The sequence below is a fragment of the Maylandia zebra genome, linkage group LG6 (assembly GCF_041146795.1).
Source record: "Maylandia zebra isolate NMK-2024a linkage group LG6, Mzebra_GT3a, whole genome shotgun sequence".
Taxonomy (NCBI): domain Eukaryota; kingdom Metazoa; phylum Chordata; class Actinopteri; order Cichliformes; family Cichlidae; genus Maylandia; species Maylandia zebra.
In genome coordinates, this window is record NC_135172.1 from 24,435,623 (window position 1) to 24,459,435 (window position 23,813).

General features: G+C 44.5%; 1 protein-coding gene across 4 annotated transcripts in view; it reads left to right on the plus strand.

Annotated features, from left to right (window-relative positions):
- The window catches only part of dlc1 (DLC1 Rho GTPase activating protein), an 85,556-nt gene extending 62,115 nt beyond the window's left edge, over positions 1-23,441 (plus strand). For 3 of the 4 annotated variants that reach the window (XM_076884897.1, XM_012918699.4, XM_004549541.6), the window contains 13 exons: positions 7,381-7,452; positions 8,780-8,861; positions 9,943-10,006; positions 11,956-13,601; positions 14,736-14,915; positions 16,397-16,556; positions 17,394-17,601; positions 18,098-18,314; positions 18,715-18,829; positions 19,977-20,192; positions 21,154-21,371; positions 21,488-21,661; positions 21,752-23,441. In XM_076884897.1, the coding sequence (XP_076741012.1) occupies positions 7,381-7,452; positions 8,780-8,861; positions 9,943-10,006; positions 11,956-13,601; positions 14,736-14,915; positions 16,397-16,556; positions 17,394-17,601; positions 18,098-18,314; positions 18,715-18,829; positions 19,977-20,192; positions 21,154-21,371; positions 21,488-21,661; positions 21,752-21,851 (3,452 nt within the window). In that variant the 3' untranslated portion in view covers positions 21,852-23,441. Of the gene's footprint in view, positions 1-657; positions 943-7,380; positions 7,453-8,779; positions 8,862-9,942; positions 10,007-11,955; positions 13,602-14,735; positions 14,916-16,396; positions 16,557-17,393; positions 17,602-18,097; positions 18,315-18,714; positions 18,830-19,976; positions 20,193-21,153; positions 21,372-21,487; positions 21,662-21,751 lie in introns of those variants that run through there. The other variant, XM_004549542.4, reaches the window with a different exon arrangement.
- Positions 23,442-23,813: the final 372 nt, after the last annotated feature.

A 23,813-nucleotide genomic window follows, 5' to 3' on the forward strand; every position in this document is an offset into this window, starting at 1 on the left:
CCTGCGGTCAGGAATTTAAATGTGTTGTCACTGCAGTCAGCCTGAGCATGGTGTACGTGCGCCTGGCGCGTCATGGACACAGCCATTACCATACCTGCAACACTTCTTTTCAAGGCACCACTTGCGCTTTTCAGACTAAATCCCGCGTCACAAAAGAGAGTCTCACAGTTGTCTCCATTAGTTTCTAATGATATGCAAACTGGGTGCCAACCTACAAGTCAAATACTTCTTATGGGAGTGGTAGAAGCGGGAGAGATCCTGCAGCTGAAAAGAGTACGCAAGTCTTTAAAAATATATAACTCGGTTAATAACTTTAGTTTATCTACATGTAACATTTGTAAAATATATTTTACGGTTCTGAGCAAATACATTTGCAAATGAATTAGAAACGGATATCATCGAATGAAGTCGCCATTTGTAGCGGGGAACTCAGTTTGTAACTGTTAGTGCGTTTGGACACAAAGTTGTCAAACAAACTCCAGTCCCTGCACATTATGAACTGCAGAGGTTGTTCTGAGTGCATCTGCATGTCTCCAGCTCCTTATCAGGTGTGGAGCAGCAGAGTGAGGGGGGGGGGGGGCGGGGTGGAGCCACGGCAGAGCTGCCCATTCCTAAAGCTTGAATCACACTTTACTCTCTCCATTCACATTCCTGCTGGGAACCGCTTCATTCAAGGTCCGGTGTGGTGTTGGGACGATTTGAATATTGTGGAATTCTGTTTGCCGCAGCAAGATTAGTTAGGACTATGGAGTTACCGCTTTGCCCAACGGTCGGAGAACATTTGCACCCGATTCTCTAGTTTGCGTTTTATCTACAGTGGATTTATCATGCGGACTTCGTCCTAACGGTGGAGTAGATCTGACTGAACTGTCTACCCTGCCAGAGTGCAGCCGGGAGTTTGGTTTTATGGTGGAATTGAGACCTTAAAAATGATACTGACACGTAAGTTCATTTCATTCTTATCCACCGAACTGCGTTTAGATAAGTGATGGTTTTCAGTTTGTATGAATAACGTGTCCGTCCAGTGAAGCGGTTTCCTGTTCGTCGGGGAGTGAAGAGTTCCCAAAAGTGCACTTTTTAAAGGTTATTTTCGGAATTTAAGATTTAAAACTTTTACTGCAGGTTTAGTTTTGAGTGGAGGTTTTGGATAAACCGTCTTTGGGGCGCAGCGCTGCGGACTGTCAGAAATTCTCACAGCCTGACGCGTACGGAGTCCCGACCTCTGTTCACAATTCTCTGAATATGTCCGGTTTTTGTTGTTGTTTCTTTGATTGTTTGCTTGTTTTTGTTCGTATGTTTGTTTATCGGTGACCTCCACAATACTAAATGGGGACTATTTTCTCACATAACCAAAAACCTACTGTAAGACTGACCCTTTTACGCGCTCAGCCAAGAGAAGTTTCTAGCAGAGCAGCGCACACTTCACTGTTAGAATCGATAGTGGTGATGAAACCTTCTCCAAAATGTGCCTATTTCAAGTAGCCTTATTGATATTGAATTGGTTTTGAGATTATCCTGGGTATAGTACCAGCCCGCGACAGTAGTGCCATCCTATCGCCTCCAGTTTGCTTAACTGCCTTTTGCCTGACGGCCGACCTTTTGCGAAAAGCAGGGGAGGGGGGATATTGAGGGGGTGCTTTGTGGCTGTTTAAGTCCTGTTTTCAGTTTAGTTTTGTCAGGCTTAGCTTGATTTGTTTGCTTCTCCTTTGTCCCAGCCGTTTTCAACGTTTGTTCCAACACATGGCTTCTTATCAGCTGCCTGAGGTTTGGAACAGATATGAGCGCTGAGGTTCAGTTGAGCCATAAAGGCATTAAGAACGTGCTCAAAGGCGCGCACGCACACACAGTATATACTCATTTCCAGCCATTATGATGCAAGATGAATGAACTTTATCTACAGTAACCACTAATCCAGGAATAGTATAATGCTGATATCATTCTACTATGCAAACTAGGAATAGAAGGACTATCCAGTCAAAAGTGTAAAAGAGACCACATTTTCTTTTCTTTTTTCAAGCCTATGTGGGATGAGGTAAACCACCTTAGACTGGGGTTGTTCTAAATGAAGGAAACATGCTTCATCTGGATTCTTTGTGAAACAGGAAGAAGCTGTGACCTTATCTGGAAGATTTACATCCAGCTGTTTTCTTCATGTCCTGTGAGAAAAGTCATATGTTCGCTGTTGCTCTCACCTTCCTTTGGCTGAAGGTACTGGGCTGTCCTGGGATCTGTATGTTAATGGATTGCTATCAGGGGAGGGAGGGAGGGAGGGAGGGAGGGAGGGGAGGGGTGCAGGCAGGTAGACTGTCATCTGGTTGCTGAAAGCTTCTCAGAAGCTTTGAATATGCCTGGTCACCTGATCCAGGGCTAGGGCCCTCCATGTGAGCATAAATCTGTCGTCAGGGGGTCTTTGGGGTTAGCGCTGCGATGACCCATCTGGGACAGCCGTGTGTTTGCGTGTGGATGTGCTCGTGGATCCGTGCCTGCATGCCTGCGCCAGCTGGTGGTTGATAACTGGAATGGAGCATGTTAGTAACTTGATTATTTTTTTGTTTGTGTCAGTGGGATATAGTTTGAGAACAGCCAGATGGTAATATTCCTGGCACCGTATCACTTAGCCAACAGCCAGGCCTTCTCTGTGAGCACCAGCTGTCTCCACAGTGGAATCACAAAACATGATACCCATCAGGAAAGAAAAAAAAATGTCCATCCTTACATTCCACTAGTGGAGCACAGGAGGGATTTTACATTGGTCACGCTAAAAAATCTGCAACGTCCAGTTGTTCTTGGGTTTTCTCACATGTGTGTGTTGTGATTTCAATTTTTTTTCAAGTCTTTTACAGGCTTATCCTTGTCGGTGCTTATGTGAAGGACAAAAGCAAGGCAGCATTCAGGCTCTGGTGCTCTGCTTATTACGTCTGAGCCAGCCACACAGTCTGGCCTGGTTTATCACATCACCTATATAAACCAACTTTGCGGTCCCTTTGGAACGGCCCACTCTGAAATGAACTTCATTAGGATCTGACGACTGCTTTTTGGGTTGTTATGCAGTGGGCACTTGGAAACTCAGCAGTGATCAGATGACTCAAGATAAGCCACCTCAATTCACAACAGTGGTTAGTCAAGCATTATTCTCAGTCTGCCAGCTTCAAAGCCCCAGCATCACTGTTAACTGTATAGAGACTCTTGACCTCCAGTTTGCTATAGGTGGGGGAGCAGCATCCTTTGTTTGCTTGCTGCTGACAAACTCCCACTGGAGCTGAGCATTCAGACTCAGCCAGCCAGACCCCGTTGCCTCCTGCACTGGGGGTGGGAGGTGGGGTGGGACTGTGGTCGGCAATTGTGAGAATTTCCTGTTACCGGAAGGGAGAGAAGAGAAGTGGCGAGCAGAGTTGAAATAAGTAGAGACAGCGCAGGAGATGAAGGTGAGAGCAGGGAAAAGGAAAGCAAAGAAAAGCTGTGGTGGATAATTTTAGAAGTTGATACTTCGGGAAAGTGGGTAAAGCTTGACTGGGTGCTCACCAGATTAGCTTTGGGCAATGTGCAGGAGAAAAGATTCTCGTGATCCATATGAAATCTCTATTAGCATCAGCTTGGATCTTATTAGTTGTGTTATCTGCTGTTCTTCTGTAATCATCTTCATCTTTCCAAGCAAGAGGGAGTGTGTCCCACTGAGTTGTTTTTGCTTGTTCATATCAGTCAGGATTAGTGTGGAGCTGACTTGTCTTCATTTTTTGGTTATAAGATTCAGAAATCAATGTGGCTAATTATGTCAGAATATTTATTATTTGTTGGAAAGTCTAGACGAAGTCACCTCAAAGCCTCATTCTGTTCTGAACTTGTGATTATCCAAGTTCTGCGCCCGTCACCTCGCCAGTGGTTCTCAGACTTGTTCTTAGAAGCTGAAAAAACAACACACCCTACACTGAAATTCAAAACGGAGCAAAGTATTATAGCAGCAAAGTCCTGTTTAGTTTTCAAACAAAAATCATACTTGGCTTCAGGCCTATTTTTTCCCACTAATCATCAGTGGTCCCACTTGTAGTGGCCACAGTGTGCCAAACCTACCATGTGGCAACTGGCTTAAAAAAAAAGAAGCAGCCAAACATGGGAGACGTTTGGCATAATTATCTTTTCCAGTTGAGAATCGCATCATTATTCACACCCCGAGTTAATGGCACGAAGTGACAAAGTTCTCATAGAGTGGTGTACAATAAGTTTCCTTCAAAAGCAAGAAGATAAATCCTCCAGGAATTAGACTGAACATGATGAGAAGTGAAGTGAGCTGGATGTAAAGAGCTTGCCAGGACATGTAGCATTTTGAGTGGTGCCACTGGCTTTGAACCTTTGACTCACTCTGTATGTGTTATCCCTTCTTGAGCCGACTTGGCACACGCGTGCTGAATAACGCGGTCATTATCAGGGTGATAAAACTCTCTTTTCTGCTTTCTCACTGCAATGTTGAGGCTCTAAGTGGGTGCCGCAAGATATTTGTTTAGAGTGGCTTTGTAGCCATCTTTAACCACGAGGACGTTTGGTAAGTACACACAATCGCCGGGGCCCGTGTTTGTCTTGGCTGCCTCCCCGTCTATTATCTGGTCTGGAACAAATGAAGGCAGGGCTGCACAGCCAAGTGGTCGGTGGCCATTGCACGCTGCTAAGCTTTCTTCCTGTGAGGGAAGCAGGAAGGGGAAGTGAGGTAGTTCCCTGATCAGGGCTAGGGAACCAGGGTGGACAGTGAGTGAAGAAAAAATTTGAAATACACCCTCAAATCTTTTTCTATCGAAGCTAACATAAATGTTAATGGCTAGGAGGTCTGGTTAAAGATGATGTTTTTATGGCCTGAGTTCCTGGGATATTCTTGTAAATTCCTTTTGTTGCTTTGTTGATCCGGCTTTTGATTCTTCCAGATGCATGTTAGTGCAAGTGGGTGCTGCTCTATTGTTAAGAATGTTTGTGCCAGATGCCCCATGCCCCTGTCCACTTCCTGTGGCCAAACAAAAGACAAAAATATTCTTGCTTTTACTCTGTGAATGAATGGACACAATGTAGCTCAGTGACAAATATTATTCAGTCGGATCCATCTGCGGGGTGAATGCTGCTGTCTTTATTTTATTTCCTCGGCACACTAAGTTCACATTATCTCACTGTAAAATAGATTTGACACACATTCTAGCCCAGTAGGGTGTGTCACTGCATAGCATCCCAGCAAAAGGCACTTATTGGCTCGCGTAGCTCCTTTTCTGGGGACTGGAGGGGGGCGTGGGGTTGGAAGGCCAACCATGTGTTTGCATGTCTAATTTGCATTTCAATAGCTTTACTGTCTTTTGAGTGGTTTGTCTTTAAACATGAGGTTAGTCAATGCAAACACACACAGACAGACTTACTTGTGCACACACATTTAAACACGAGCGAGCACAGGAATCTCTGGCCCTGTGCACTGCTTGCTTTCAAGAATGCTGGTATAATTATTGCTTGGTTTGTACTTTCCTCTGGGTTCACTACGCTCCAAAAATACTCAGCTGAGACACACACACACACACACACACACACACACACACACACACACACACACACACACACTTTTTCTCAGGCATACAGCTTCACATCCACGAGGAAAAATAGCGCACGTTTGACAAATAACGCCGGAGTGTAGTTGTTAATGTGCCATTTGACACTGCGGTGCGCGCTGGTGTCATGGTAGTTGTTTAAAGGAAGTTGGAGCCTCTGCAGTGGCAGTGGGGAGACTCTTGTCTTGGTCGTGTCACACCTTGTTGTTAGTGGGTTTGTCTGCCGTCTAGGCTTGTTGTTGGTATGTAAATGTCGGCATATCGCTTAGTCCAGACCCTTTGCAGCTGTAGTCTTCCTTGACCTCTCTGTTTCTCGTTACTTTTCTTGCCTTTCAGGTTGTTCTCTTTTTGTGTTCTTGTGGGAAGATATATATAACGTGTGGAGCGATTTAGCTTTGAAATGGGGTGTAACTGCTTAATGCGCGAACCAAAGATATAATGCACTAAATCCAGTTTCTTTACGGGTGGTTATGATTAGCTAATTACACTCAGCCAGACACAGTAACCCAATTAAACTTGCCAGTGTAGCAGTTTGTAAAAGCAAGAACTTTTGACTGTCCTCCAAGTCTTTTACTTGCTTTGTGCCTCGGGGGCGATCGTGGCTCAAACGTTGGCAGTTTGTCTTGTAATCGGAAGGTTGCCGGTTTGAGCCCCGGCTCCGACAGTCTCGTCGTTGTGTCCTTGGGCAAGACACTTCACTACTGGTGGTCAGAGGGCCCGGTGGCGCCAGTGTCTGGCAGCCTCGCCTCTGTCAGTGCGCCCCAGGACAGCTGTGGCTACAATGTAGCTGCCATCACCAGTGTGTGAATGACTGAATGTAGTGTAAAGCGCTTTGGGGTCCTTAGGGACTATGTAAAGCGCTATACAAATACAGGCCATTTACCAATTTTGTCACTCAGGCTTTGTTTCTCTCAAGGTTGATCTGCGTGTGTACTTGCTATCATTCTAGGAACTAGGACACTGTAAAACTCTTCTTTTGGTCTCCTGTCTAAAAACAGGTAGCTGCAGGGATAATGAAGCATTTATGGCGATTGGAGCAGCCATTTGGCACATGTCATCTAAAAAGCTTTCACAGATAGCTGGGAGACATCCTCGTGGCACCGGTGACACACTATAGACCTCAGCTTGTGTTCTAAGGGAGTTATGGGAGAATTTGTTTGTCAGCCTTTAAGAAGTATGGAATAATGGCTTTTATGGAGAATCTGTACGAGCTCTCAGAATGACACATCTGAATGTTAAACTCCCTTTCCTATACTCACGCTAATCTTCAGAGTTTACTTGTGATGGTAACAGGAGGAAACAGATGCTCTTAGACAACAAGCAAAGAAAATGTAACATGTTAATACTTTAAAGAATAAATGTTTTCCATGGATGCAGATCCACGGCAACCATTGTTCGTGTCACGTGAGGAAAAGGTTAGGCAACGTTTACTGTCAGAGATATGTGACTCCACTGCATTACCTAGCTAAGAAGCTTAAGTGGAAGACACTTGAGAGTGTGATGGTGTGAAGTTTGCACGTATGTTGCTCTTAGCTCTAGAAACATGTGAGAGGCGTGCGTGACGGAGTGTTAGATAGCTAATAAGGTCAATCAGTTCACATTGGATAAGCTGCTAACATGCTGGAGGGTTCCAGAGTGTTTTCTTGGATTGGTGTTTAAACTTGATAACTTTATTAAATGATGTTTCATTTACACTCGTGATGTTATTACCAAAGCCACGCTCATGTCTTTTCATGTTACTACACGCTTTTTGACATGATGCTGTTCTTCTGTAACCCTTAACGTGTGTTTCACTTGTTCTTCTCCATAGAGATCGAAGCCAAAGAGGCCTGCACGTGGCTCCGAGCTGCAGGGTTCCCGCAATACGCCCAACTTTATGAAGGTAAGGAACACTAGGAGACACCGCAGCCTGCTCAAAACTGGTACATGACTGATGGGTTTGGGTTTTATCACTTTGCAATAAGAATAATTTTTATATTTAGTTTTCAAAATTTAAACACACAGCCTAACATTACAGAAGAGCAAATGAGATGTGTGGGGGGTTTTTTTTTTTGCTCTACATCCGAAAAGAAATCCATGTAAGCCCCAGCGAGCTGTACTGTATTGCAAACATTGCCTATGCTTTGAATACAGTGTAACCTATATAATTATAGCTTTCTGCTCCATCTAAAGCTACACCTGCAATGACAACTGCTTGAAAAAGAGTACTTTGCATGACCCTTGAAATATAAATAAGCACCAAAGTACATAAAACATTCTTCACTCCTTGTAGGTCTTCTATACTACTGCATGCCAGGGGCATACCAGTTCCCTTTATGTAATTACAGAATGATGACAGCAGTACCGAGCTGCCATTGTCAGCAGGTCACTGCTTATTTCCACTTAACTGTGAAAGGTTTCCTATTTGAGTTTCTGTACAGGTGTTGAGACCTTTCAGACAAAAAAAAAAAAGCAATACAAAAGTGCTGAAAACTGCGCTTGACTCATTTGTAGTAGTAGTAGGAATTGCTCTGTTGATATGTGACACACATTTCCCTTCCTTATTTCCATAAGAGATTCTTTATTGTCTGTGCCGTCGAGACTATTGCCCCACTAAAGATAGGCAGACTGATAGGCCTGCTCCAGTACAGTACAGGTTAAAGGTGCTGGCCCCATGATAGCATTTTCTTATCAACGTGACCCCTGAGGGTTTGGATGCAACAGTCCCATTTTGGGTTGGTCCGACATTCCAGAAAACCTTGTAATATCCAGTTGGTCATTCTTGGCATTCAAGACAGAATTTCAAGGCATACTCACTCTGCTTTTACCAGCCCAGCAACTGGGCGAACAAGTGACCTTGTTATTCAGGTAGACCAGAGAGAAAGAGTGAGAAGCAGAAAAGGAAGCGGGACCTCTGAGCCACATTGGAGTACCTATTGTCATTCTTCAATCAGTCCCCTGTTCTCTCCCCCTGTGCTGCATATCCCCCCTGCCTGCTGGGTCTGAAAGCTGCAGCTGTGTTTGTTTGGTCGACTAAGACGCTACTTCCTCTTTTAGCTTTTAATCAGGGCTGTATGGGTGGGTGGGAGTGAGAGGGGGAAGGTGGGTGTTTGAGTAGGTGGGTGTCTTTGGAGCTGAGGGTGGTATCTTTTAGTTTTATCTGAACATACTGATCCAATCAGTGGCAGGGAGATGCCCTCACGTAACCTGACTCACTTCTCTCTCTTTAGACGCCCAGTTTCCCATTGACATTTCTTCAGTCACCAAAGACCACGACTTCCTCGATCGGGATGCTATTGAGGCTCTCTGCAGGTGAGATTACAAGTCATGCTTAAAACCCTTCATACGCCTTTTATCTTTCTTTTGATGGTATGTTCCTTTCTTCTTGTTCCTCATCATCTTCTCTTTCTCTCTCTCTTTTTTGTACTATCACTACTTTTCCCTCTGATGAAACCATGAGGGCACGACTTCAAAAAGAGCCATGCTTTGGAAAGTTGCCGATGAGATAAAAGAATCGCACGATAAGCAACCGTGCACTTCCCCTCCCTGTTTGGTTTCACTATGTTCTTACCTTCTTCCGCCTTTATTTTCTTCTTTATCTGGGACTGATAGGGTTTATCTTAGCCGTTAGAGTCTTTTGTACCATCCTCCCAGGCACATATCTTTCTCCTTACATCACTGCATCTTTCTTTTTATGTTGTAGGGGACAAAAAAAATTAGACTGCAATTGTTCCCTAAAACATAAACATTTAAAAGGCTCTGAGCTTTGTGAGCCTTCATTTTATATGTGAAGTGATCCAAATGGTTGCAATTATCATTGAAGACGACTGGGTTTGCATTCAATTTGTCCCCCTGCCGTCCTTTTTAGCATATGAGGAGGGAACTAATGGTTCTTTAATGGACTCAGCCTCTTCATCAGAACTCGATCCTTAAGTAATAAACCACAGCAGGTGTTCCTCCATACATCTGGAAGCTATCATCTCAGTGTCTCCTCTTTTGGCAGCATTCATCCCTTCCCCACATCCGCAGCTATCCTTGAGTTCCCATCACTTCATCTCTCCATTGTTACATGATCTGCTCTAAGAGCTCTTCAGAGGTTGGACCCCCTTCTCCAGGTGGCTAAAGGGATAATCTTTCTGTCCCCTCCCCGAGGTTGCGTCGGCACTCCAGCAGATTTCATTCTCTTTGCACTCTCTCCTTCTCTTCCTGTCCACGTAGGGATTATCCCTCCGCATCTCATTAGCCAGACTGGATGCACCGCAGTTCCTTTTTGCCTTGTTTCATCTTTCCTTCCTTTACACATCCTTGTGTTCTAGTGAAAGTTGGTGAGGTTTAATATTTAAAGCCCACGCAATTCAAATCTAACCAGTTGTGCGTGTGTTTGTGTTTGCAGGAGACTGAACACCCTCAATAAGTGCGCTTTAATGAGACTGGAGATTTCGCCACAAAGAAAAAGAGTAAGTCTACATGCAAGCACTTGAACTACCCTCCTTTGTGAAAAGCCACTTTGCACATCTCCTTATCCACAGTTGCACCGCCTCACCTCAACCCACAGTTCGCACTTGGCCACAGGGCAAAGCTGCATTTTCTCTCATCTCGTTTAATGAGAAGGCACCTGTTGAGTTCATTTCTATACCAAATGGGTTGTGGGATAGTAGGGGAAGGGAGGAGAGCTTTAATGTCTAAATGAAGGGGTTTCTTTGACCAAAACTCCCCCATTCATTTAAAGTATGCTCACCTTCTCTCTTCTAAAATACTTCCTCGTATTTATACATCTTTCAATGATTTCAGAGGTATTATAAAGGCATGTTTTCAAGCAGTTTTTCGCACCAATTAAACCCCCACCAACACCAGCTCTTAAATGTCTTTTTTAAGGAAGCCGTCCTAGTGGAAAGTGTTTTTCCTCCTTAGGATAATTATGTAAAAATCCCACTTTTAGACCACTCATGTTTCAATTAAAGCAGAAAGTCTAGACTGACAGACACTGTCACTTTGTGACAAGAATTTCTCTGTTTTCTACAAATCAACCAAATCTAATGCCCTTAAGGGCTACATAGGAAGATCCTTGTTCTATGCGTGGTGGTATTCATTAGGATGACCCTTTCTGTGTCACCTTTCATTTCAGGAGTCAACAGAGAAGAGCAGAGGAGTCAAAGAGGTTATTTGCCTCCTCGACTCCTCCGCTCTTGCGGGACAACAGCCTCCCACCCCCACGCCCAGACAGCTTAGGAATGCATTGATCTCGTCACGTCTTTACATTCCCTCTCTTAAATCTCCATCTCCTCGTCTCCCGTTCTTCGTGGTTTGCTCGTACTGTCCGATGATTATAAGAATAGCTTTCATTCTGCGACCTCATTGATGTGGCAATCAGCGTATCAATCAGTATGATTTGCTGGGTGGACAGTAAAAAATGGTTCCAGCTATGATCACCAGTGAGTGCTGGTTACCTCTCATTACAACCGGAGTAACTGGAGAAACAGGCTACGGTCGTATAGAGCAGTGTCGCCAAAATTACTAAATTGTTCTTTTTAGGTGAATCCTCTTTGTACCAGGATAGATCACAATCTTTATTCACTTTTATTTGAAACGAAGCCTATAATAAAGCCCTTTGTGAACTCTGAAAATGATGATTTTTTTTTCCTTTTTCAATCAAAGTGCTTATCTCCAGGATCCTTTATATAGGAACTTCATTTATAAGTTTTTGGTGTTCTAATGAGTTCAGATTTTAGATTTGAGGCCTGTGTTTGACTTTGATTGTATACTATAGACGCCAGTTTTGTAGGTGGGTTGTATAAGAAATTTTAAAATATATCAGTGACGGCGCTTGTTTTACTCTCCAACCATGAGTGCCTGTGCACAATCAGATAACGACTGTGTAGGTGGGTGTAGGCGGGGGGTGACCCCAGTCTGGCCGGCTACATTGAGAGCTATGGGGTCAAAATGGAATTTCCTCAACGCCCTTCGGGGTCTGAGACAGATTAACCAAACTGGGGGAGGTGTGTGCATTTTTGTAATGGTTCATATACATTAAATGTGACTCAGCAATGGCCAATTTATTCTACTTATTTTTCTGAGGTTTTCTGACTGACCATGAATATAATTACCTCATGCTTCATGCTGAAATTTATACATGTCTTCTTATAAAAGGCCTTGTGTTATGGAAGCTTTTGACAGCCATTGTATATAATTATATTTCATGTAGGTTAAAATTAGATCCATTCTAAAATAAGTTCCATAACTACAGAAAGTTTCCTGGATCAAGGTGAGGAATACTGGAAAAGAAGTGGAAAATGTGGCAGTGAATAATGTCACCAACTGTTTCTCTCCCTCCCTCTCTTTTTTCCCCGTCTCTTCTTGCTATTCCTTTCTCTCCCCTCTCCCTTCCTTGGCCCCCTTATTCATTCAGAGTGAGGACTCAGATGAGGATGAGCCTTGTGCCATCAGTGGACGCTGGACCTTCCAGAGGGACAGCAAGCGCTGGTCTCGGATGGATGAGCTGGAGGTTTTCTCCGCGCTGCCCACAGATGCCTGCCAGCCCCCTTTTCCCAATGACCAAGCATCCCAGAAGGGCAAGCTCACCCTCCGAGAAGGCAACAGCTCGGAGAGTGTGCTGACCGACCTCAGTGAACAGCCCGAAGTCGGCTCCATCCACAGCAGTGGGAGTGGAGGGAGAGGAGAAGAGAAGACCCACGGTGCTGCTCTGGTAAACGAAGCTGTGCCCCCTAATGCCACCCGTGCCAGCTCAATAGCTAGCATGTGTTCATCGTCAGGCACGGGTGGGTCAGGATGTGCTAATGAGGACTCTCTGTCTGACGGGTTGCCTCCATCGCCCCTAGAGACTCTCAGGCAGTTTACCTTTGATGTAAAGACGGGGGTCGCCGGACGAGGGGGAAGTCTGGACCGAGGATCCGGCAGCAGCAAAAGCACACGTTCGAGAGCTAAGAGCTTTCTCAAGAGGATGGAGAGTCTGCGGCTCCGCAGTGGCAGCTCCTCTAAGAGAAAGAAGAAGGGGGGCACCGGCGGAGGCAAAATAGAAATCAGCGGCCCTGTCGTCAAAGAGGGTCTCGATGATGACAAACTGCGGAGGCTCAACTGCGTGGACATCTCCAGTCTCAACCTCAACCAGAATCTTAATCACCATCGCAATAATACCCAGACTATGACACTTAACCGCAATCGCTCTGTATCCTACTCCACTCAGACCAGCAACGGAAGTACTGGAAGTACTGGGAGCAGCCAGTCGGAAGCTAGCAGCGGGAGTGCGGTGAGCACGCCGAGCCCAGTGACTCGAGCTCGCAGCCACAGTGCGGCAGCGACCTCCAGTAAGCGAGGGGGCATGTATTTGGAAGGTTTTGATCCTTTCAGCCTCCTCCAGCAAGCTTCAGATCAGCAGCAAGCTCCCAAATCTGCCCCACCCATCCCCTGCCACGCTAGTAATGGGATGACAGTTGATGAGCAGAACCGCAAGAACAACTACAGCGTGCAAGACAGCAGCAGACAAGTGGAAGAAGAAGAGGAAGAGGAGGGCATGATCTTTTTCTATTTACCAGAAGGCCATAAGCCTGGAACCTTTCCCAAGGCCCTCCAGGATGGGAGTTCACGCACTAATGATAATGGAAACTCTGTGATCCTCAGGGGACGGCACAGCAGACGTCAACGCCGTGGCTCATCGGGCTCGGTCGACAGCCGTCTGAGTTTTTATGACAACGTCCCTTACACGGAGAGAGTGGAGGGAGAGGAGGAAGAGGGGGATGAGCACAAATTAGAGGAAGTGCTTCAACACGTCAGCGGCCTGCAGCGTTTCGTTAATGCCTGGTCTGAGGATGCGGCTGGTGAAGAGGAGGAGGAGGAAGATGAGGAGGAAGAAGGCGACTCGGATTCAGCACTGGACTCGGCCTCCCCGTGCCCATCCTCTCCTCTGCAGAACCGCCTGGAGGAGGCCGAGAACGGAAGCGACCAAGACAGCACAGGAAACCCCTTGGGCGAGGGGGAGGAAGGAATGAGGGAGAGAAGAGACTCTGGTGTCGGAGCATCTCTAACCCGAACCAGCAGGTGAGGGAAGAAAATTCAAAACCATCTTTTTACAAATGCAGATCATCAATGAAGGGTCGGTTCATCCAGATTTTAATAAAAAAATCAGAGGTTTGAAATCCTTACATTTTATAGTAAGGTGCAAACATGCCAGGTTCGAGTACATGTGGTCATTTATATCTATAGTCCCTAAATCAGGGATGTCTAATTCATTTTACACTATGGGGCACATACAGCCCACTTTGATTTTAAGTGGGTCGAGCAGTAAAACCCCTCTTTTTTTATCAATGTAAAGAAGTTTAACTACACTTTTAATACCTGAGATGTAAGAAAAAGAAGTGCAGTTTCAACACAATGTCTCTTTTTCTACATGATAAAGAAATGCTGTATAAATAACTGTGGGGGGAATCTTTATTTGGAGCCAAAACTACAGTTAAAAGTCTAAAATTTATGCTCTCCTCCACATATTTTCTTAAGATATGGAGTGAGCCAGATTGAAGTCTTTGCCAGGCCAGTTCTGGCCCTCAGGTCCATTTCATACTCCTGCTCTAGATTAAACAGCAACTTTGACTCTAAATAATTCCCAGACCACACTGTTAGCCATTCTCAAAAATACAATTTCATGCATATTTTTATATAAGAAAAATTTTATGTGCTACTTTTAGTTTTAATACTAAGTGGAAAGTCTCATGCTGCCAGTCTTTCTTCTGTAAAAGGACAAAGCAAACCTGAATGCAGCACTGAGGTACCAACAAAAAGAGTTTTACATAAAAAGTGACAGCATAGGATAAACAGGGGGACACGCTGAGACTTCTCTCCTTATGTAATGCTACCGAGCGCTCTGGAATGCTGCTTGGTTTCCATGGGGACCGTTCCTGTGCTTTCAGGAATTCACAGGCAGACTTACGTTCGGCGGGCTTTTAGTCTCAAAGACAATCTCTTGATTGATGTGTACATAAGTCCTTGTAATCCCCAAACTGATCACTTGGCACATAACAACTACAAATACTGTGTGTGGCCGTGGGTTTTATTGTCAACGTTTATGCATGAACAAAAGCATGAGGCAGATCCCGAGGGTTAAACTTGTTCTTTCTCAATCGTCAGTATTCTTCTCACATCTCAATTTGTGCTCTGCTCTTCTCCGATGTACTCCAGACCACAGAAACTCCGCTGGCCCAGCTTCCAGAACTCCCATCGGCCCAGCTTGGCCTCCGCCCAGCTTCAGATTAGCTGCCAGTCTGTGCTACAGATGAATCTGCTGCAGAAACTCTCCCTTCTGCAGCTCACTGCTCTACTGGAGAAACACACTCCTACAAACAAACATGGCTTCAGTTGGTGAGTGGACTGTAGGGAAGGCTTGTGGACGGGAAATGGAGGGTGAAAGCATTAAGAAGTGTTTTTCTTTCTTTTTAAAGCTTCATGTGAAATGGCTTCTGCCACTGCCATATTGTTCCTCTAAGTAATGCCCTTTAATATACCCATTCAGCCAGCTATTAACCCTCTCAATCCTACCCATCTCCAAATCCTCTCCATCTGCAGGTTGTTGTATAGTGTGGGGATGGCTGTCCACAGAGGTTGGGTTTCACATTCTTTTCCCAGGCCCATAATTGCTGGGAAGGGGCGTACATAGTCTTTTTCTCAACGGGGCAATCATGGCAGTTCACACGCGAGGTGTTGAGCTCGAGGCTGAAAAGAGCTGCACGCAATAACTGTCCTTCCAAGCTATCTTCTGTACCACTTCTAAGCTTAAGGTCTGGGCTAATGTAATTCCCTGAAATGAAAGCAGCTGAATGTCACTGAACATTCTTCACATTACAGTAGACTGAAGTGTCATTGTGCTAAATTGCTATAAGCCAAAGTGCTACCTAGAATTGGCTGTTTTGAAGAAGCTAAAGTTAAGGAAAAAAGATGACTAGAAGTGGAAAAATCACATTAATTCTGTGTTATTTTTCTGCTCGAGGCTTTCTTTTAAACGGGAATAGAAGGCATTATGACAGTCTTATGACAGGTCGAGGCTCACTGAAAGACAGTGTCCAATTGTTGGCCACTGGAGGCCCACAACATAGTCAGAATTCTGCCCGGGATCATAACATGCTCTTTTTTTTTTCTTCTTCTTGTTTTTTTTTTCTAAACCGTGCTTCTAAGAAGCACTCCGAGTCTTGTGAACCCCAGCACTTACAAAGACGCACTTGTCCTGAGTCACGCATAACATCTCTGTGCAAAACACACTCACACCCATGCAGACAGATACTCAGCCATAAATCTGCGGGCACATTCTTGTGAAACGGTCAGGGTTGCATGTTTCAACTCTGGGTTTGTGGATGGAGACTTGCTGTTCACTAGGAACCAAATCCTTGCACACAAGCTCGCCCAGAGTGACAAATCTGGAGACGGACGTCGACTGGAGATGTACAAAGTAGCGGGTTTGTACATCTCCTTTCCACGATCCCCATTTTTCCCTTACCTTTTTACCCACGCCCCCCGTAACCCTGCAGATGGACCTCTGCACTCGCTCACTTTCACACTCGCCTTGCACACACATAAAAGGCTCAAGCGCTGTGTGATAAAAGGCCTAATTGGATTTGTTTGAGTTTTACATTGCATCTGAACTAAAAATAAACCATTTGACGCATTTCTGACGTGATTCAATTTTCTGTGTATGAATAGGTGTTTGTGGAATGTCTGTGTTAGCCCTGATTACTGTGATGTGTTTTTGTTGATTACAGTCTAGGCTCTCAGTTAGTAAAGAGAGAATGAAGGTATGTCATTATAATGTTGACCCATTTTAAAGATCCAAATTTGTGTGTATGCTGCAGGGCTGTGCCGAAGTTTATGAAGCGCATCAAGGTGCGCGACTACAAAGACAGGAATGTGTTTGGTGTGCCACTACAAGTCATCGTCCAGCGGACGGGACAGCCCCTGCCTCAAGGAATCCAGCAGGCCATGCGCTACTTACGAAATCAGTGCCTCGACCAGGTAACATATAGTACAGAAATATGCACAGATGTGTGCAAAACCTTTTTATACACTGGAATTGCAAGTTTACATGTAATGGCCACCTCAGCTTTAGCTTTAAGTACTATTTTAGCTAACTTGTTTTCTTTAAGCTACTCAAACGGCATAAAATATCAATTTAAATACATGTGCATATTTCTCTTGGTGTTACATAACATGAGGCAGGGAATTGGAAAAAGTCTGATGCCCACTCAGTGTGTAAACACTTTCTGTGTGCCAGGGGAGAGTCAGTGTGCTCAGTCACCTGTGTCGCTTTAATCTATACCCAGTCTGTCACAGTCTGTGCATTTATAAAGGAAGGAAAGGTGCAGTCAAATTGAAAAATGGCTTTTAATATGGCATCATGCAAAAGAGAATGATGGCTCTCTTTTCAAGGACAGACAAAGTGCCTCTGTTTGGAAGTGTGAAAGCTCATGGAAAATATTCAGTGAACAAGCCAGCAGTCTTCTTCTTTTCTCCTCCCCAACATTGCCATTTCACACAGCCTTAAAAGGCCATTGATGAGGTCCTACACAGCATTCACTACAAGAATGCCTACTGGCTGTTGTTGGAGCTCCTTGTAAATACAGTCAACAGGATCTGTTGTGATGTAACCATATTGACTGTAAGCTGCGGATTTGTGGATAAGTCAAGAATGTTATTTTCCTAATGCAACAGCCTAACGCAATAAAAGACGTGTGTGTGTGTGTGTGTTTGTGAGAGTCATTTTTGATACTCTTTGATCGGGTACTTTATAGTTCAAAGGTTTCTGCATGGTATGTGAGACGTAACCCTTTTCTTCTTTGTTTCCCCGCCCAGGTGGGTCTTTTCAGGAAATCGGGCGTAAAATCTCGTATCCAAGCCCTCCGTCAGATGAATGAAGCGAGCGGCGCCGACGGGGGAGGAGTCAACTACGAGGGCCAGTCAGCTTATGACGTTGCCGACATGCTGAAGCAGTACTTCAGAGATTTACCAGAGCCCTTGCTTACCAGCAAACTTTCAGAGACCTTCCTGCAGATCTATCAGTGTAAGAAGACACAAAACACAGAAAATGTTCTTCCAGGCTCGTCTACGTCATTCCTCGCGCAGCTTGACGTATGCAACTGCACAGCTGACATACTTTGTTTTAGATGTTGTAGCCATAGAGCTGTAAAAACACATGAGACAGATGAGCACACATCTGTGGACGCTACACCGTTTGCGTAAGGTGATGTATGAGAGGTCAAGCATATAGTGGACCCATACATATAAGCTTATGTAACATAGCTTATGTAACAGGTCAACACAGATCCCATCATAACTCGTTTTTGGCAGGTAATTGGAGGCCCGATACGGTCTACTTCCTGAATTAAACAACAGCTGGAAAGAACGATGACAGGATGTAGTATGACAACAGATATTAGTACTGACTGACTCTCCTTGAGCTTTTAATTTTATATATGATAATCTTATTGTGGAGCTAAATAAATTTGTGCTAAATTGAACTGAAAAGGAATGATGATGGAGTCCATGTTCTTCTCCAGACATGCCTAAAGAGCTCCGCCTTCAGGCAGCTCGCGCTGCTGTGCTGCTCCTGCCGGATGAGAACCGAGAGGCACTCCGGACGCTGCTGTGTCTGCTCAGCGATGTGACGGCCAGCGTGGCTGAGAATCAGATGACTCCCACCAACCTAGCAGTTTGTCTGGCCCCATCCGTTTTCCACCTCAACACGCTTCGACGGAAGGAGAGCTCCTCGCCGAGGTGTGTGTCTGAGTGCGCGCCGTTGTAATCGGTTCAGTTTCATGCCTTTAATCAAAATAGTTTTTGTTGCAGCATCTTGCATAAGGGCACAATATGCCTGTGCAGTTTTGGAAAACAGGAAAGGGTCACTCCAAACTAGCACGAGGGCAGAATAGTGTGGAAGAGAGCAAAGCCGGTGAGAAGAGGAAGGGGGAGAGACAGAGGAAATAGAAAGGTTACATAAACGTCCAGACCTAAATAAAAAAACACATGCATTGTTCCACATTTGGCACTTCTAGGTGAGGGTTTATCAGCTTTATACAGCTAAACCGTTTCCTCCAGTTTTTTTTTTACTTTTCTTTTGTGGTGATTGCTCTGATTAGCCTCATTATGTCTTCTTCTTTTTCCTTCTTTCCCAAAGGGTGATGAACCGGAAGCAGACACTCGGAAAGCCAGACCAGAGGGACCTGAATGAAAACCTTGCTGCCACTCACGGCCTGGCGCACATGATCCAGGAGTGCAGGAAACTCTTTAGGGTCAGTGATTAAAAATCGTGTAGCAGAACCTGTGCGGCAAACTCTTCACTTTTAAAGTTAGCTTAAAAAATAAAAGCAGAATGAGTTACTGGCTACTACCTTCACAGTAAACTGCCATTTAAGGTAACGAGGGTATGTTTGCTGACAGAATAAATGTCACCTCCGGTTTCCTGCCGCATACCTCGTGTCCCTGCGTTTGTCCTGTCAACAAACAGAGTCCCAGTTATGTAAGGTATTGATCCAATTCATGCAGTTATTCGTTCAAGAGGAGTTTGGATTATGGAAAGTGAACATGCTACGGGGGGCTGAATACCTATGTTGTCCAGAGCTCTGTTCAAGTAAACGCCCCCCAAACTCTAGCATAGTATCACAGGGGTCAGAAATCCATAAATTCATGTCAGTGAGATTTGGCATCTCCACATGGATAGCACAACAGGAAATAATCAGCAAAACTACAGCATTACAGATCCAATTAAAACTGACATTAAGCCAGAAATGTGCTTTGCCTTGTGCCATCTTCTCTGGACATGGTAGAGTAAATGTTAAAAGGCTGCACACTGTGGGTCATTAAGGTCGTTTAAAATTCTATTAGGCTGTGGAAAGGCTTCCTGCTTTCCTGTCATGGTCACATTGCACAAGTAAACCGAATTAACCTCCTTAAATGATTTCTTTAATTACATTTGCATTTGCTTATGGAGGTTTTTTTAAAGGGAAGATTGACGATAACACTGTCAGGATGCAATTAACAATGGAAGATATGAAGGAGACTATATTGAGGATACACTAGGCAAACACAGGATGTGTTTCCAGTTTGTTTAATGGGATTAATGTAATAATGACAAAGCCAGAAAAACCATGACTTCAGTGTTAATCACGTATTCAGAAATGCTTTGAGATCTTTAAAATCAGACCTGTTTTACATAATAGTTTTTCCCCACAGTAAGCTCACACTGCCAATCATTTTTAGTGAAGGGGGTCTTAATTAATTTTTTAGTTTTTTCTCTGAAGTTTTCTGTGCTTTGTTTTCTCTAACATCAGTAGGAATTGTAGAAGTCTGTCAAACCAAAAGATATTTCTTTATCCTAAACTCTAACAGACTAAGCAGATGAATAATTGTTCTAACCATCCATCTCCTCTTCTCTCACAGATCCCAGAAGAAATGAATCGCTGCAGAAACTCGTATATGGAGCAGGCTTTGCTGCCGCAGCGCTTGGAGGAGCTTGCAGGTGAAGAAGCTGCGCATGGAGGCTACAGGGCGTACCTACAAGATAGCCTGGACACTCTCCTCAAAGAGGCTAAAGACAAGTTCAAAGGATATGACAGCTGCTCCACGCCAGAGCATGCTGACCTGGCATATAGGAAGGTAGGTCCTCTTTTTTTCTTTTTTTAAAAATCTATCTCTAGGTCCTTTTAAATGTCATCTGTTCAGCCTGTGCGGCTACTTTCAGCCTGGAAACATTGATAAAATTGTCAGACAGCTCACAGGAAAGATTTATTATCTTTCTATAGAGTGTAAACAAGCTGTCACTCCTGAAACATGCACACCATCTCTGTTTCCTCTCCTCTCTTTTCCTCTCAGTCCTTTCCCTGCCTCTCTTTTAACTCTAAATATCGAGTGGAAAACCTGCAGTTAGGGTTTCCTGTGTAAAAACAAATCCGTGCGAAAGTGGCCTGGCCCCTTGGCATCTCATTCCCATCCCAGTACTGGACTCCATCCCAGAATGACATCAGCTTGACATAGAGACACACACACACAAACACAAACCCGTACAGAGCCTCTGCATTATCCCAGGCTTACATTTCCTGTGTCCAGTTTGCGAGGCCCTGGATGAGGTTATCTTTTTCTCCAGTTTAAAGTCACAAGGCACAGAGTGTGTGCTTTTTATCATATGATGGCAGAAAGAAGCAGCTGACCTGGCCAGAGCGCAGTGAAATATGTTGAAACACAGCCTAGCTGTTGTGCATAAGATTAAGGCAACTGGTGTTCTTTAAGTTTGCTGAGGACATCTCACTCGTTGACTGATTATTAATCGTGTGCATTATTACACGACTGTGAAAAAGGTGTCAGATATTACCACCAGAGGTTGTGAGTGAAACTGAACTGACGAAGCCTCTTGGGTGAGAGGTGAAATGTCTTGAAAATACTTAAACAAGTCCAGTCACCTTCTTTTCAAGCCCTTAAAACTAACTGCAGGAACCTGTGTGCATGACATTTCCTGTCTGCTGTAATTTCCTGTCTTTGTTCTGTGATTTTAATGACATAAAGTGCTTTAAATCAATGGACTGCAAGTAAAGTAACTGGGTCTCGCCATCTGTTTCTCTAGGTCCATGATGGGTATCCACTGCGGTTGTGGAAAGTAACGGTGGAGGTTCCCGCAACTCCCGAAGAGGTTTTGACCCGGGTGCTGCGAGAGCAGGGACACTGGGATGAGGACCTGCTCGAGAGCCGTGTAGTGGAGACCCTCGATGACAGGACAGAGGTCTACCAGTATGTCAGGAACTCCATGGCGCCTCATCCTACCAGAGACCATGTCGTGCTCAGGTAGATCGCTGTCTTTTTCTCTTCTTTGTGTTTATTTTGCTTTTGTCTTTATCTTTCATCTTACATCTAATTTAATGCTGTTTCTAATCTAAAGTGTCTTTATTGGTTTCTAACAGAACATGGGTAACGGACCTGCCAAAGGGAGCATGCGCACTGGTGTGTACCTCTGTAGACCACGAAGGGGCGTCTGCGGTGGGCGTCCGAGCCAATGTTCTTACTTCACGCTACTTCATAGAGCCCTGTGGAGCGAGCAAATCCCGACTCACACACATTTCCCGAACCGACTGCAGGTGAGTGGATTACTTCCAGAGCCACAAACAAATCAAGTTTTAGAGCAACGCAGTAGGCTAACAGCCTCCTCTCTTTCTTTGTCTAATCAGGGGTCGTTTCCCAGAGTGGTACAATAAACTGTATGGACACTTGTGCGCTGCCGAGGTGGCACGGATACGAGACTCATTCACTGCACCCATGGACAAATGAGAAAGCGCTGTGCAATTTGGACGGCGGCAGTTTTGGGGAATTTTTTTTGGGGGGTGGGACTTTGACCTCCATCCCACCAGGGAGGTCAAAGTCCAAGCCTCCATCCTCACATCAGGACAAACTCTGGATCCTGGATTGAAGGACTTTTTTTTGTGATTTTTTTTCCCCCCCCTATGTCCAAACAAGATTGATGTTATGTTTTTAAACTGTTCTTTTGGGGCCTCCCAGCGTGCTGCCAAGAGGACTTATGTCAGACAAACATTTATCTGGGCCAGAGGAGGCGATGTTGATACAGGATGTATGGTTTGTCCAAAGGGTGCTATTGCTTCTGAGAAGCAAAAGAGGGATTTAATGTATGCGTGAGAGCGTGTATGCGAATACGTCAGTTAACACAGATTCGTCATACTGGTTTCCAGTAGCAGAAAAATGTGTACATAAAGTAGTCTGTTCAAAGTAAAGGTCGGCGTATGTCCTGCGTTACCTCTGTCCCCTTTTTTTCTGTTACAGCAAAGCACAGCAGACATTATTATAGTCAGCCGATTGATAAATCCACGGGCGAAGAAAGACGGTAATGCGCAGACTGAGCGGAGACAATAGATAGGATGTTGTGAGACGACAGGTGGCCGGTAGCACAAAGGGTTTTAGTGTTTTAGGGTAGAGACAGACGAGTACTGGTGGCTGGCTCACCAAACTGAGAGGAGCGATCAAAGGAAGGGCCTCATTTACTAACATACAGATAGATGTCTTAAATTCCATCAAGAAGAATTCAAATTGAGTAAGCGGCAAATGTCTCTCGAGCGTGTGATGCCATTGTTTGCGTTCTCGGAGATGCATAGGCACACTTTATGGATGTCACGAACCGAAACGCAAGACCAAACTGATTTAATGGACCAATTCTTTTTAAAAACCCAAGATGAAAACAGTAGATTCCCCACAGTGAGCTTTTCCTCACCGTCACAAGTGTTAGATTTGTTTAAAGCACAGCACAGTTTTTGAGATTTTAGGCTTGTATGCTATCAAAGTTTTTAAAAACATATAATGCTTTCGCAGTCGCTTTGATGTAGACGAGAACAGAAAGGTAGTCCGACAGGAAAAGTAGAGGGGGAAAAAAAAGAGGGGTCCTTTTATAAAGGTGGTGATTTTACAGGTTTTACTGTAAAGAGGAGGGCAGACTGAATGTGTGAATTTGAAGGAAGGAAAATATCTTTGCGTGAGCTTCTTTCGCTGTGCTGTCTCGTCTGTGTTCAAAAAATAAAGACATTGTATCAGCTGACCTTCACTCGTAACACTCGTGCTTAAATCTGAGGTTGTGCGTTGTTCGCGCTGACGTGTCCGATTAATCCACTAAGCCATTGTTCGCATCGCAAGTGTTTTAACTGTGTCTCTGCCAAATAATAATGCATGACAATGACAGTTAATTTAAAGCCAATATATTTATACCTCAGATATGTTTGTTTTGTATCATATTGTTTTATTGTACATGTTAAGCTTTGTGTTACGTAAATGAAAATGTTTTATCTTTTTTAATAATATTATTTCTGTACAGGTTAATCAAAGTGCACTATTAAATGTATTAAAATAATAACCGCGTGTGTGTGTCCTGTGAGTTATGTAGTTGTAAAGAAACAGGGAGGGCCACAGCACGGCCAACTTTCACGCCAAAGTATTGTGGCTTTGTTCTGGCTTTGCTCTTCAGATCCCCCATAATCTGCTCGGTCGCCTGTTTGCACAACAGTTTGTTCCAAGTAATTACACCTTCTCAGCTCCAGACTGATACTGGACTTCCATTTTTGCTTCCCCTCATCGCCCGCTCTCTGTGTTTACTCCACACCAGTGAACGCATGATGGGACCAGAGAGGCTTGGTAGATCTTGGTGATCTCACCCGCGGTCCTGTTTGTTACATAATAGTGTCATATAGCAGAAGACAATGGGGCCTGTTGTACCACAGCTGTCCTGGCTTG